At 58.4% G+C, this 14,748-nt stretch overlaps 1 protein-coding gene across 1 annotated transcript in view; it reads right to left on the bottom strand.

Annotated features, from left to right (window-relative positions):
• Window positions 1-363: 363 nt before the first annotated feature.
• Window positions 364-14,748, bottom strand: part of MVK (mevalonate kinase) — a 17,097-nt gene continuing 2,712 nt past the window's right edge. Inside the window, exons 2-9 of the mRNA XM_045296826.1 lie at window positions 14,262-14,406; window positions 12,574-12,729; window positions 9,455-9,558; window positions 8,890-8,935; window positions 5,400-5,490; window positions 4,951-5,070; window positions 2,749-2,902; window positions 364-1,241 (exon numbers count right to left, since the gene is read on the bottom strand). Of these exons, the coding sequence (XP_045152761.1) occupies window positions 1,090-1,241; window positions 2,749-2,902; window positions 4,951-5,070; window positions 5,400-5,490; window positions 8,890-8,935; window positions 9,455-9,558; window positions 12,574-12,729; window positions 14,262-14,406 (968 nt within the window). The 3' untranslated portion in view covers window positions 364-1,089. The remainder of the gene's footprint in view (window positions 1,242-2,748; window positions 2,903-4,950; window positions 5,071-5,399; window positions 5,491-8,889; window positions 8,936-9,454; window positions 9,559-12,573; window positions 12,730-14,261; window positions 14,407-14,748) is intronic.

Below are 14,748 nucleotides of genomic sequence, written 5' to 3'. Positions count from 1 at the left end.
GAGGCGTGCACAGGGCCCAGTTAGATCCCAGCATCCTTGCCCGGAGCCTGGCTCTGCGCCCGGCCATTTGCTGCTGGAGCATCTGCTGGCAGTGCACTGAAGGAGCGGGCCTTTGGAGCTTCTGCCATTTCAGAAAGAGCCAAGTTCATGGTGATATAACGTTCAGACAGGACCAGGGAGGTGCTGGACTCTGGGCTGTGAGCAGGGCCTGCCGGGCTATGTGCCCTTCAAAGGGAAGGCATGTTCGTGTGTGTCCACGGCTGGCTAGCGTCCATGTGTGGATGGGGCGCTGGAAGAACGGGGAGCCTAACACCATCATGCTGCGAGGGAGCCACCTGCAAAAACCTTTCTCAAACACGAAGCCAAGTGACATTACCCTTTTATTTCCTTCAGCTCCTAGGAGAAGGGGCTGCAGAGGGCACAGGGGCTGGCCTGTGGTCTGCAGCTCCTCGGCCTTCCTCCTGGACGTGGAGGGACACACTGGCTGGCCCTCCAGGGCCCTTCGCCCCTTTCCCGCCACCACTCCAGGGCAGGTTGGAGGAAATCACAGATCGGTCTTGCCCTCACCAAAACCCTCGAACCCTCGCACCCACCATGAGCAGAGACAAGTGGGCAAGGTCACCTCCAGAGGTCCAGTTGGTAGGGGTGGGGGGACAGTCACATGGTGCTGAGCACTCAGAACAGATTGTAGTGCCCTGGAGGTCCAGGAGGCAGGGGTCACCCAGGGCAAGTCCTGGGAGGACAGAGGACAGATAAGGCACGCTGCTGCAGACCCCAGACAGCCTGCACCCAAGCTTCCACCTAACGTGGCTGGAACCCTGAAGGCGAAGGTGAAGGTGAAGGCAGAGGCCCATAGTGGACGGGCCTCTTGGTGCCCCTGGGCGGTTGGCCAAGCAGCTCCTCCAGCTCAGGTCTCATGTCTCAGAGCCCCACTGCTGACTCACCCAAGGGCATGTTGAAACTCCCTGGTGACGGCCCACTGTGGGCTCAGCCACAAGCTGGTGTGCCCATCAGCTGACTCCTGCACCCAGGACCCAGGAAGAGGCCTCTGGCCAGGGGTGGAGGGTGGCTGCAGTGGCATGGCTTGTCTCACAAGCCGTTCAGGGCTTGCCTGATGGCGGTATCCAGGGAGGCGGCCTGGTGGATGGAGACGCCCGGGGCACCGATGCTGGTCTCCCAGCAGTCAAACCCACAGCCGGCCAGGGCCTGCTTGGTGACCTCCACCGTTGGCTGCCCCACATCTGCGGGAGAAAGAGAGCAGGTCACCCCGAGCCACCCAGTGCCAGCCTCCTGCAGAGAGCGCTCCTCCCCATGCAGGGCAAAGGCGATGGCTTACCTGCCGGCCTGCCTGCCAGGCTCTGCCCATCTGTGGTCCCCACCCCACCAGCAGCACACCTGGGTGTCTGCAGCCGCTCTGTGTGGTGCACCCTCCCTTGGGGGCTTGAGGAAGGGCAGTTCACAGCACAGGCCCCAGACCCACCAGGCCAGCTAGGAGTCTTTAAAACTGGCCAACCACAGGACTCGGAGAGGGAGGCCTGACTAAGCGTGCCGACAACTTGGAGCCGGGCCCAGTGCACTATGGTGGGGGCATTACAAAGGCAGCCTTGGAAGGGGTGCGTGGACAGCAGCGCCACAGATGGGACGGGAGCAGGCATGTTCACAGAGTCTCGGCCACCAGTGTTCCTGGGACAACTCCAGCGCCCGTCAACAGAGGCCTGGAGGGCACACTAACCATGGCCTATCAGCCAGCCCCACACGTGCCACTGCACAGAGGGCTCGGCAAACACCATGCTGCGTGACATGTTAGTCACAAGAAGATGAGTATCGTGTGACTCCACGGCAGGGATTATGGGAGTGGGTCTACTGGGCGCGCAGGCAGTGGCAAGAAGCCAGCTGCTGAGGGGACGGGAAGTTTCTGGTAAGGGGGCAATTTGGAGGTGGTCAAGGGTGAGGCACACAATGAATGCCACTCAGGTGTCCACATGGGGGGTGGGGGCATGAAAATATACACACACAGAGTTTACACTAGAGTCACCCAGACCCATCCTGACCAGGGCGGCTATGGGTCGAGATCAGCCAAGGGCAGTGGGTTTAGCATTCTGGCATTTTGGATGGTGGGCCAGCGCTGGTCTGAAGGGCAGCTGTGATGGCCTGGTGGTGGAACATGACCAAGAGCCCCTCCCGGGCTCTTGGGAGGAACCCACACCACTTGCCTTCACAGCAAAGTCAGCCGCGTGACAGACACCCCAGTGTGTCAGCCAGTTGGCGCTGACCTTGTCACGTCTATTACCCTGGTGTGGGTTGGCTGGTAGACTAGGAGGCAGTGGGGGAAGTGTGGGGGGGGAGTGTCCACCAGAAACAAGCCCTGACCGCAAGGCCAGCTCTACACAAAGTTCTCAAACTGCAGTGCTCTCTTCGTGAGCCAGGGCCCACTGTCCGTGTTTTCCTGAGGATGGAACAAAGGCCCAGAGACCCAAAGCCAACCCTGGGGCCCATTCCAACTGCCAGGGACTCTCGAGGGCAGAGAAGAACTGCCTCCTGAGTCTCCGAGGCTGTCAATCTTTACAGGAGCAAATAACCTCGCCACTGGGGGGCTGGTGGGTTCGAACCACTGACCATGCGGGTAGGTACCCATTAGACCAGAGCGCTAATGCATCCAAGGCCCATGCAGCAGCGCAGGGGGCATGGAGAAGCCTCTTCCATGCCCACCCCTCATGGCCATGCCCTTGCCCGTGCCCAGGTGGGTACCTGGTCTGAGGAGTGTGATGCCACAGCCGCCGCCGCCCGCTCCAGTGAGCTTGCTGTGCAGTCCCTGGGCCCTGGTCACCTGGCACAGCTGGTCCAGTGAGGTGTGGCCCACCCCAAGGGCATTCAGGTGGTGCTGGTTCATGTCAATCAGTTCCTGGGGGAGAGAGGCACTGCTTACTTGGGCCCACGGCCTGGACAGCGCCCGGCCGTGACCACTCGCACACCACCCCCACTTCTGGCAAAAGTCCCCCCTGTCTGGACTCCAGGCCTCCCCAGTGTATGGGAAGGGAGGGAGTATGGGGCTTCAGCTACACCAGTGAGGACTCCTCCCCCTCCCACTGTGGCTTTCGCTGCCCCTTGACCCTGAAACTGCTAAAAACTCTTTGACTTTGGGCGCAGGCTACCAGAGTCCACCTCGCCACATGGCCGGAGAGTACATGGAAGGTGGGGAACAATTCCAACCACATCATGTCAGTTCCTGGGTCCGGCCATACCTGAAGCCACCCTCCCCCGCCACCCGGCCTCACAGGCCCCAACACTTAGGAGCAGACAGGTGTGATGGCTCGGTGCCTGTCACCAGCCCTGTGGGCTGCAAGGGAGCGAAAGCCTCCCGGGGCCTCGCTCCGCGCCTGAGTGCCAGGTGTCATACCGCCAAGGCAGCTTCCAGACACCTGTCATATTCAGAGCCAAAATCTGTCAAGACTCAGGTGGCAGGTCACAGGAGAACGGCTGGCTGGGTACACACACACACACACACACACACACACACACACACAGTCCCTGCAGTCCTCTTGCCACCGATCATTTCCAGCACTGTGCAGCCTTTCTCTGTGATGGAGCTGAGAGGCAGGCAGGCACGGCCAGACCGGAGGCAGCCAGCAGGGAGGAGGAGGGCAAACACGCAGGGGCAGGAGCTCATTAAAGATTCACCCAGTAAGCCGCAGACCACTGCCATCGAGGCAATGCCGACTCCCAGTAGCCCTCCAGGTCAGGGTAGAAATACCCCTGTGGGTTTTCAAGTCTACAACTCTGTCGGTGTAGACAGCCTCATCTTTTTCCTGCTGAGTAACGGTGGGTTCACGCCACTGGCAGATGCACTCACTACTCACTATGATGCAAGGGCTCCTGAAGCTGAATTTTAAAAAACAAACAAACAAGGTCACTGCTCTCAAGTCAATGATGCTGACTCATTGCGGACCTATAGAACAGGGTCGATCTGCCCCTGTGGGTTGTTGAGACTATAATTCTTTACAGGGGAAGACAGCCTCATCTTTCACCCGAGGAGCGGTGGGTGCTTTCAAACTACTGACCTTGCAGTTAGCAGCCCAATGTATAACCCACTAGACCACCAGGGCTCCTGAAGAAGGGGCTACATAAACGCATCCACCTGACCCTGGCTCAGCCCCTCACTGAAGTAGAAAGGCGCCTCTTTCCCTCAGCCTCTGTTTTCACATCTGTCAGATGGGGCAGCGGTCTGCCTCCCAGGTACGCTGCTGGAAGGCTGCGCTGACCCACCATGTGTGAAGCGGGATGCATAGAAGCAGCTCCCACTCAATGCAGGGGCGGCAGACACCCATGCCAACGGGGGACAGGGAGGCACAGGACTGTGGCAGGCTGTGACAGAGTAGGGGGCAGTGGGGGTTTAGGCCAGCTGGAGGCCACCTGCCCAGCCCTCCGCAACGCCAGCCACATGGCCACATCAGTTAGCTCAGAGCTGCCTGTCTCCCAGGTCTCTAAAGGGCGCCCCCTGTGGGCTTTGCTATGATAGTCCACACTCATGGGCCCATGCCCCTGGTTACTGAGTGGGTGGGTGGCCCATCAGGATCTCGCTGCCCTCTTGGGCCACCCAAAGAGGCTGGCAGGGCCCAGAGCCAGGATTCGGACCCTGGCCAAAGCCAGCCTGCATCTCCATGCTCGCCAGTGGAATTATGCAAATGGTGGCGATGGCGGTCACAGGGCAGAGAGGACAATCTGAGGACACCTCTGACCAAAGCGGGGCGCTGAGGAAGAAGCGTGGGATGAATAAGGAGATGTAGAGAGCAAAACCCGCAGGGGTGGGGAAGTCATGCCTCAGCATGGCCCCATGGCCCACCTGACCCAGCGTGCTCACGGCCCCTTGCTGCACTTCCTCTGAGCCAGGCCCTGTCCTGCATGCGCCCTCCCAGACTCGGCTCACAGGCTCCTGGGGGCCCTGAGCCTTACTTCGAGCATGCGGTACTGCTCCGGGGCCAGGCCTGCCTCCGTTGTCTCCCCCAGCACCCGCTCGCACTCCAGGGAGATGGCGTCCATTGAGTCGAGGAGAGGGGCCACGATCTTGGGGAACTGCAGAGGGAGGAAGGAAGGTCCTGTGAGGCTCAGCGACGGGTGGGGGGCGGGGGGAGGACCCCACCCTATCCCTGTCCTCTCAGGTCCTCTCTACTTCCCACCAGCTCTCTGCCCAGCCCAGCATCCTTGGGAGCAGAGGCACAGTCCAGCCAGATCACTGTCCTTTCAGGAGTGTCCCTGTCCCACCTCCTGGCTGGGGTCGATTATCACCTGCTCAAGTCCCTGGGCCACTGCTCCCCCCCCACCCCACCTGCAAACCTTCCCCCGCTCCAGCCCGTCCATCCAGTTTGACTGCTGTGGCCGCCCTGGAGCTGTGGGAGGAGCACCTTGATCAGCCTGCTCCTGACGTTGGCCACGAGAGCCTTGGTGCTGCGGGGCACTTGGGTGTTGGTCAACAAGATCTTCAAAGCCGGGGGCCTGCCAGGGGAGAAGAGCACGGTCCATAGCGACCCTCCTGCAGGAGGAACTGGCAGGGCCTGGGGAAGCCCTGGACAGCAGCCCTCCCTGCTCCAGGTAGCTGGGGGTGCAGGTGGGGGGAAAGCCCAGCAAGTGTGCCTCTCCAGCAGCACCCCCTTCCGCTTCAGGTCCTGGGGTCCTGGGCGCTTTTCCTCAACTCTTTAGTCAGTCATTCGCTTCTAACTGCACACCTACTATGTGTCGGCACATGTGAAGGAGCACAGCCCCCGGAGAAGCGGGGCTGGGTGATGATCCCAGAGCAGGGCACATGGGAGGACATGGTGTCTGCCGGCAGGGGACAGTCGGGAGGCAGCAGAGCTGGCAGCTGCAGCACAAGGACAAGTGGAGAGGGCAGGCCCAGCGTGATTCAGGATGGAGGGCAGGGGAGCATGGTGTGGGGAGGATGCCAAAGTGGCGTAATCTGGAGGCAAGCAGGAGGGCAGGGCGCTGCCTGGACGGAGCCACACGCCTGGCCCAGGGGAGGTGCCACATACTGCCATCGGTCCTATCCTGTCCCCAGCCTCTGGCAGTGTGACCCTGTGGCTGTGTTTGGGGACTCCAGTCACCACCTCCCATCTCCCCAGCCTGCCTTTGGGAGTGAACTCTGACCTGAGACCGCTGGAGCTACCCGACCCAGGGACCCCTATGCCCTTTTCTCTTCATGGTTCAGGGCTGTCGAGCCCAGAGCTGGCTTCATCTCCCCGCCCAGGAGCCCATGAAATTGATATTGATCCCGCCTGGAGGCCAGACCCTTTGTTTTCCCCTCAAACTTTACAAAAGATAAACGTTCCGTTCGGTTTTCTTTTCTTCCCTCCAAAGACAGGCTGTTCTCCTGAAGGCAGCATTCTGGACGCCCCATCCTGCTCTACTTCCTCGTGGGGAAGCCCACGTGGTCTGCGGGCCACACGCCCAGAAGACGCGCCATCTGCTCAAGGTGGCACCTGCAGCACATCTCCAAGGTCATGCTGCTCCGAACCTTGCCGTCAGCAAGGGACAGGCCTGAGCCGGGGGTCTCCACCTCGCTTAGACAAGTCCTCTGCCAGCAGTCCCCCCACAACCCCAGGGCTCCCACAGCATTGGGCAAGCACCTCGGGGGCTGGGCCCTATCAGTGCATAGCTAGTCTGCCCGACTCTCCACTGCTCCCTCTCCTAGGACTACACCTGGCCAGGGCTCCTCCAGCGCCAGCACACTGCGGCCCTGACCTTTGTTCAGACAACCAGCTGCCCCCTCCATTTACCTAGGAGTGGCGTAGTTATACCTAGTTATACCTAGGAGTGGCGTAGTGGTGACGTGTTGAGCTACTCACTGCAAGGTCAGCAGTTCCGAAACCCACAGGGGCAGTCCTGCCCTGTGCAAGAGGGTCGCTCTGAGTTGGCATCGACTGGATGGCAGTGCATTGGGTTCGGTGTTCTGGTGTAACGTGAAGATGCACTGCACTGCTAGCCAATCAGAGGGAGAAAGATGAGGCCGTCGACTCCGGTAACAATCGACAGCCCTGGAAACCCTGAGCAGGGCAGCTATGAGTGATGGCCGCGGCTTGCTTTTTGTTTTGTTTTTTCGATCCGTGGTTTATACCAGGGGAAGAGATGTCTGTCTTTGTTCTAGACCTGCATCCCTTCTGAATGATAAAAGGAGACAAAAAGACACCAACGCGAATCCAAATGGGGCCGTTTGGGGGAGAAGTGCCATGGAGCCTGAGCACCAGGGCCTCCCCACCAGGGCCGAGGGCAAGAGCCAGTCCCCGGGGCTGTAAGAAAATAGGAAGGGTGCTTCACAGAGATCGTGGGGAAATTCCATTTTCCTTCAGTTCCCGTTTTCACTGAGCTCGCTGAAGCCCCCTCCTCACTCGGAATGTGTTAGTGTCCCTCCCCCGGGAGGACCGGCCCTCCTGCCATGCCGACAGCCGTTGACGGCTGTGCTGCCTCATCCTGCAACTGAGCTGCAGGACAGCGGGCTGCAGCTGCGCTCCCTGTGGAGCCCCACCGTAGGGCCGCAATGTGACGGTCAGCCCACGTGCGCTCCTGAATCCCCTTAGCTACGTGAGGCGTGGCTCACCCACAGCCACCTGGCTGGCAGGTGGAGATGCTGGGCTCCCCCGACAGGCCTGCCAACCCCAGCCCGCTGCTCAGAACCCCCCACCTCCCACCCCTGAGGCTTTGAGCCTGCTGGCCTGCCCTCCTGTCCACACCTGGCTCCCCAAAGGATGCCCCGGCCACGTTTTTATTTCCCCTCCTTGGGGCCCAAAATAGGGCTCAGGATACCAGCAGCTCCCAGAAAACACGAGGGGGCAGGATTGGGCGGCTCGGGCTGCAGCCTCCCTGAAGGCCCCCCTGATCTGCACTCTGGGATCACCCCTCAGGCACCTCTCTGAGGATCAGGCCGAGAGGCGGACTCAGCAGGCCGGGCCCAGACACAGCCGCCTCCATCCTCCACACACTCCTATTCTGGCTGCGTGTGGATTCTGTGGGCCGGCAGAGCCCACGTCCCCACGCACAGCCAGGAAGCTTTTCCAGTGCTCAGCCAGGACCAGCCCTGCCCTCCAGGGAGACCTGTCAACGTCTGGAGGAGGGAGCAGTGCTACCCAGTGGGCAGAAGCCAGGGTGCCTTGACCCGTGCCCCAGGGCAGCCTTTTCCATAAAGAACTCTCCAGCCTTGGGCTTCACTAACGCCAAGCTGAGAGGGTCTGGTGGTAAGTGAGCTTCAGGAAAGACAGGGGAGGCTCCCGGCAGGTCACCGAGCCAGCACAGGGTGGGTGCGGAGCCGTGAATGGGGGTGCTCTGCCCAGCTGGAACACTGTGCTAGCTTAAGATGGGGTTGAAGGTGGGGCTTGGGACCCTCACAGCCCTGGGAAGGCCCACTGAGGTGACACAGTGTCCTGGGACAACCCCCAACCCCCGCCACACACACACACACACACACACACACACCACTGTACACTGAGCTCTAAGGGCCTGAGGCTGGTCTTCAATCTCTCTCGGCCCAGGACAGAGCAACTCCTGCTCAGGACATGACTAGACAGCAGAGTGGGTGGACAGGAGGATGGATGGATGGATGGATGGATGGATGGATGGATGGATGGATGGATGGATGGATGGGTAGAAGATGGATGGATGTGTGGCAGATGGACAAGCAGCCAAGAGTCTGGGAGAACAGCCAGCTAGTTTCTGGAGGTGTGTGTTGGGGGTGGGGGGTGGGGATGGCGCAGGCACGCATGATTCCGCCCTCTCATTCCTGACAATGTAAGAGTGGAACTGGAGAACAGAAAAGCCATTGTCACCCGGGGTCCCTTTGTGAGGGTCACCTTGGGGCATCGAGAGCCTGGGACAACTGCCCTGTGTGATGCCCCACCCAGGAATTACCTCTTTAACGGTGTCATCTGTCCTCGCTGGTATCGGAGCGCTCCTCCTATGGGCAAAACAGTGGGTTTAGAGCGGCGGGGAGGAACAGGCTGGAGTCTGGGCTGGGGTTGGAGCGCCACCCCATCTGGGCACAGGCTGAACAACACAAACTGCCCTCAGCTTCGTTCACAGGGGGCCATCAGGCCAAGACAGCATTCCAGTGTCCCCCAGGCTGCTTGGGACAGGACTGGGGCTCCTGAGCCATACTCCCCGCTCCCTGCTCTGAGCAGATGGGCCCTGTGCTGCCCAGGGGAGCATTTAGCAACCTCCACCTTACTGAATGGCAACATGCTAACTCCACCCCGCAGCGATGAGTCTGCCGCTTTCCAGACGGTCCCGCTCAGGGCCCATCGAACCACAGACTCCCGGTCCTCGCACCCACCCCCATTTGGTCTTGGTGGGGGTGTGTTAGAGCTCCTCCTAACCCCCCAACGGAGCCTGCACTTCTCTCCTTGTCTCAGTGGCCAAGACCCCATGGCAGGGCTGAAACACTGGCTAGAGAGTCTGGGGGGCAGGCAGCACATACCCCAGGTACTGACAGCATTGTCCACTCCGGAGGGGTTCCCGTGGATCACCCTCTCCCCCTGGAAGGCCCACTTGTTAATGAACTCCAAATCCTCTGTGGCCCATCTGTGGAAAACAAAACACACAAATGCATCTTGGAGGCGGGTAGACAGGAGTCCCTGGCTGTACTTGGGGGAGCCTGAGAGGCAAAGGGGTTTGGGGCCATGGACTCAGAAGCAAAATCACCCCCTGGGCCCACAGGGTCTCTCTGAGGTTAAGCAGAGTCAACAGAAGAGAGCGAGAGGAGGGCACCAGGGCAGTTCTGCTCTGTACCGGGGGTGGGGGTGGGGCCGGCACGAGGGAGGCGGAGCTGACTGGACCGCAGTGGGTTGGGTTGACTTGGGCCTTCCTCCCTCTGCAACTGGACTGCTGGGCTTTGCAGATCCCAGATCTCATCTGACCGCCTGCTCGCTCGAGAGGAGGCTCTCTGCTCCTGTAAAGATTTACAGGCTCTGAAAGCCTCCAAGGCAGGTCTACTCTGTCCACAGGGTCGCCATGAGCCAGACTGGACTTGATGGCCGTGAGCTGAATAATTCTGGGCGTGTTAGATGCAACCTTGACTCTCCTGCACGGCCCGCTGCTGGTACATTCACGCTGCCAGAGCACCGTGCTAGGGTCACAGAGCCACCGGGACCAGCGAGTGATAGGACAGACCCCTCTCCCTGTCCCTACTCTGGGTCGCTGTGGCTGTCCCGAGAACACAGGGAGTTGGGCCTGTGAGAAGCTCCTTGATCACTGGCGACAGAAACTCTAGCTAGGCACCCCACAAAGCCAAGTCTAAACCCCATGTTATCAAGTCAGTTCCAACTCATAGGACCTTATATGTAAATCTTCATGAGAGCAGACAGCCTCATCTTTCTCTCACAGAGCAGCTGCTGGGTTTGAACCGCGGGAGCTTGCGGTTAGCAGACCAACGCTTGTGCCACAGCAATTTCAGGCCAAGGGAAGGAGACTCCGGGGCAGTGCCCGTGGGCACCCAGCACAGTCTGAGACACAGACAATGGGCGGCGTAGCTGGTCTCCAGGTCAGACAGGCCCATCGTGAGGGATTCTGGGATTGCTTCCACTCAGCCTGGGACAACAGCGTGACCTCTGTGCCTGGGGGCCGTGGGGGGTGGGGTGGTTCTCAATCAGCGCTGCCCAAGTGATGGAAATGATCTGACGCCACCTCTGTCCTGAGCAGCTCCCTTGCCTCACAGGCTCACCCAGAGGGAGTCTGGGCGGAGGGGAGGTTCTACTGCTGCCATGGACGAGGCCCAAGGGTGTTCCAGGAGAAAGAAGGGCCCTCATTGCAGAGAGCTGCTTCCTGGGACTCCTGGTACAAACGGCTTTGAGTGGTGCCGGTGGTTTGTGCTCAGCTGGTAAGTACAAGGCTGGGAGTTCAAACCCACCCAGGGGCACAGCAGAGGAAGCAGGCTGGGCCATCTTCTTCCCTCAAGATGAAAGCCAAGAAAATCCTACGGAGCAGTTCTACTCTGTCAAACACAAGGCAGTGTGTGTGTGTGTGTGTGTGTGTGTGTGTGTGTGTGTGTGTATGTGTGTGTGTGTGTGTGTGTTTTCAGATCTGACTACATAACATTTACTTATTTTTAGATAAAAAAATGTGGCACATCAACCTGCAATTAAACCCTACTTTTCAATTCATCGTTCATTGATGCAATCATCCTTTTTGGTAGAATACCCATTGGCACTGAAGCAATTTAGGGAAAGGTCATGACCCTCCACAAACAATTAGTTCTGACTGTTGTATCTACCCCATGCTTTGCATTGGCACATGTAAAAGGAAATCTAACATCTCAAACGCTTTAAATTCAGCAATTAAAAAAAAAAAAAGGCACTTTCTCCCCACTGGTATGGCCTTTATAAAAGACTTGACCTAAAGTTTCTAATTAAAAAAATAAAATGAAAATGAGGGTTCTAAGGTAACTTTGCTATTTCTCTTAACAGCATTTTCACAGAAAATAATTTGAATGGGCACGCAGGTCACTTCTCTCGTCCTGTGCCTAAACTTATGAAAGATCATAGCCATTTTACTGTAAAATCCCAATACATATACAGTAAAAGCAATGTTTAAAAGACCGATGTGAATGGCACGCATAAACCGCATCTTTCTAAATCTAAGTGATTAGCTGGAATTCTTGATTGATCATGAGGTGGGCACAGGGAAATCCAGGCCTTACAGCTTTGCCCACTGGAAAAACACTTTAAAATAATTCTTTAAAACTTTAGCCTCAGGCTGCTGAAGCGCTTGACCAAACTCCTGAATTATTTCTGGGGTTACCCAGAATGGTTGAAGATACTGGACACATTCTGGACCCCGGGTGAGATGAGATGTTCCCGGTGGAACTGGACACTCGGATGAAGTTAGTGCTGTCAATGCCGCTGCCGGGTCAGAGGCTTGTTCTAACGGTGCCAGAAGCACGCAGGATCAATGTGAGGAGCCACTGTTCTGATAAGACCTTTTCTTTTTAAAGCCCTGGTGGTGCGGTGGCTTACACTGCAACGGGCTGCTGACCGCAATGTCAGCAGTTTGAACCCTTAGAGTAAGGTGACCAGATTTTAACATTGGTAAAGCGGGACACCATTGACTGGGGGGAAGGGGGGTGGTTCTTGATTAAAAATTTGGTTCTCTCACAGTTCCCTAGCTTGTCGTGCATTCTTTCTAAAAATCGGGACTTTAAAAAAATGCCGCAGGACGCAGGACAGATTGTTAAAAATCGGGACTGTCCCACCAAAAGCGGGACGCCTGGTCACCTTAAAGGCGAGGCAGGCTTTCTGCTCCTGTAAAGATTTTCTGTCTTATAAACCCACAGGGGTGGGGTGGGAGGTAGTCCTACTCTGTCCTAGAGGGATAGGATGGGTCAGAGCCAACCCCAGGGCAGTGACTTCTTGGTTTAAGGAGACTAAGACGAGTATATTACTGAGAGAACTTGTCTGCAGTCATGCACTGATCACAGGACGCGTGTAGAAGTGCATTCTGGGTGCGTGGATGAACTGAACTCTGGTGGCAACCTTCTGTGGCATCCCCTCCCACTTGTGTGGGTCCCGGGTCCAGGGAGGGCAGTGGGAGGCGTGCAATTACCTGCTGGCGTGTTCGCCGTCCCGCAGCGGGTTGGGGATCTGCTCACAGGCGGTCAGCAGGGCAGCGGCCAGACACACTGCATAGGCTGCGCTGGAGCCCAGGCCCGCCCCGGTGGGCAGCTCTGACCACACGGACACATCCAGGCTTGGCAGGGTCCTGAAACACAGCAGGGTACCGAGGATGAGTCTCTCTCTCTCTGCTCTTTAAAACTTGGTTGCCATTTGGGTAGAAGTTGACCGGGCATAGATTTTTTTCCATTCAACAACTCATACACATTGATCTGCGACCATGACGGATAGCATGCCTCTCTTGAAACAGTGGTCATGACCTCCGGCCTGCCTGGAAGCAATTGGCCTCGGTTTCTGCCCTGTGGGTGCTTTCTCAACCCCCCTATTGGCAGAGACTCATGGTGAAGCAGACGACCAGAAACCCAGCATTGGATTTACCTAAATCACTACAGTCTCCAACTTGCTCCTGGAAAGGGCCTTGCCAACCACAGACCTCTTGCTTGAAACTCCTTCCTGTTCCCTGAACATGCCCCACAGTCCCGCCCGTGGCACAGGTGAGCCCCTCTGCTGGGAATAACCCTGTACTGCTTTACCTCCGGAAAACGTCCACCTAGACTTCGAGAACCTTCTCAGATGCCACTGCCTCTGTGAAGTTCCGCCCCCGACCCCTACCACGGCAGTCCCTCCCTCTCTGGCCGTCTCTCAGCCCCAGCGCCTGCTCTGGCTCCACTGCTGTCGGACTGCAGCACACGACAACTGTGGTCCCACGACGTCTCTCCCCTGCCCCACGGCGGGACACAGCACTGCTCTTGGGTACAAGACCATTTGCAGTCACTGCCTCTGAAGTGTGTCTGTTCCCCTGCCTGAGATCTGGCATACACCCTAGTCTGTAATCTCACTTAGGCACGCTTCCTAATTTCCAAATAGGGCATCCTATATGGAACACACCCCTCCTGGGAGACTCTGAACTGGGCTCCTCAGGCAGGGATGGAAGTCCTGCCTCAGACAGCCTGGGCCAGCGGTCTGTCCTCCATGAAGTCTGCTGGGGCTGAGGTCCCCCCTTTGGGGACAGGGAACACACTCCACCCAAGAACTCTGCCAGGCCTGTGACAGATAACACGTGTGTCCCTCCGATCGTTCTGATGACATTAAACTAGGGGACAGCTAACCTTCTTACCAGCGCACGGGCCAGGCTCTGAGCTCTATACACAGGGCCTCACTGAATCTCATGGGGCTGGCCTCTGTGTCACTGAGCAGGAAGCTGAGACAGTCCAGAAGAACTCAGGGGTGCGTGGGGTTGGGGGCCCATGCTCCCTCTCACCGGGGTGACCCTCCCTCAACAGATCAGACACCCTCGAGGAGTGGGCTGGCCAGAGGCCAGCACCCTCAGATGGAATGGGAAGGGGTGAGGCAGACACACCCCTCACTGTGCCCAACATCGAGCTTCCCTGGAGTCAGGGCGAGGTGGGGCGAAGGGGCTTCGAGGGAAACCATACCAGGGTGCAGGCATGGCATTTGGCTTTGCGGGGGGTGGTGGGTGGTGGTGAGGAGCCTAAGTGCTGACGTGAAGATGAACGGATGTTGGCTCCCAGCTCTGCCACGGACTAACTCACTCCCACTGTCCTCGGGTGCCCTGCATGTGAAAGGAAGCGACTGGCTCTCCCCAGAGGCTGCACGCACCTCTGCTTCCGGCAGATGGACAGGTACAGGTAGAGGAAGGCCAGCACAGCCAGGTGCTCGCTGCCCTTGCAGTCCTCCGGGAAGGCCACCACCTCCTTCAGTTTCTCCACTTGTTCGGGGGTGGGCGCCTCCACGTCCCCCGGCTCTGTCACACAGGCAAACAAGCAGGTGAGCGAGGGAGGCTGGGGGCATTTATGAGCAACAGAAACCAGGAGCGTGCATCTGGAGGGCCGGGACCTCCCAGCTGACTTTGGGCTCCCTCCAGAGGAGGAGGCAGGTGGGCTGAGGTGTGAGGGTGAGGGCTGTGTGGCGGAGAGCAGGGACTCAGCCTCCCTGAGCCTCCGTTTCTTTCCCCACTTGGGGTCTGGCCAGCGCACACTCTGTCCAAGAACACCGCTGGGCCCGTGACCGACGACATTTCTACCCCTCCCACAGTTCCGAGGAAACGAAGCAAAAGAACAGCTAACCTTCTTGGAAGGCCGTGTGC

The sequence above is a fragment of the Echinops telfairi genome, unplaced genomic scaffold, assembly GCF_000313985.2.
Source record: "Echinops telfairi isolate 266 unplaced genomic scaffold, ASM31398v2 ScPeMD7_7412;HRSCAF=8450, whole genome shotgun sequence".
Taxonomy (NCBI): Eukaryota; Metazoa; Chordata; class Mammalia; order Afrosoricida; family Tenrecidae; genus Echinops; species Echinops telfairi.
The sequence above is the reverse complement of the archived record's forward strand: the minus strand, read 5'-3'. Positions and strand labels throughout refer to the sequence as shown.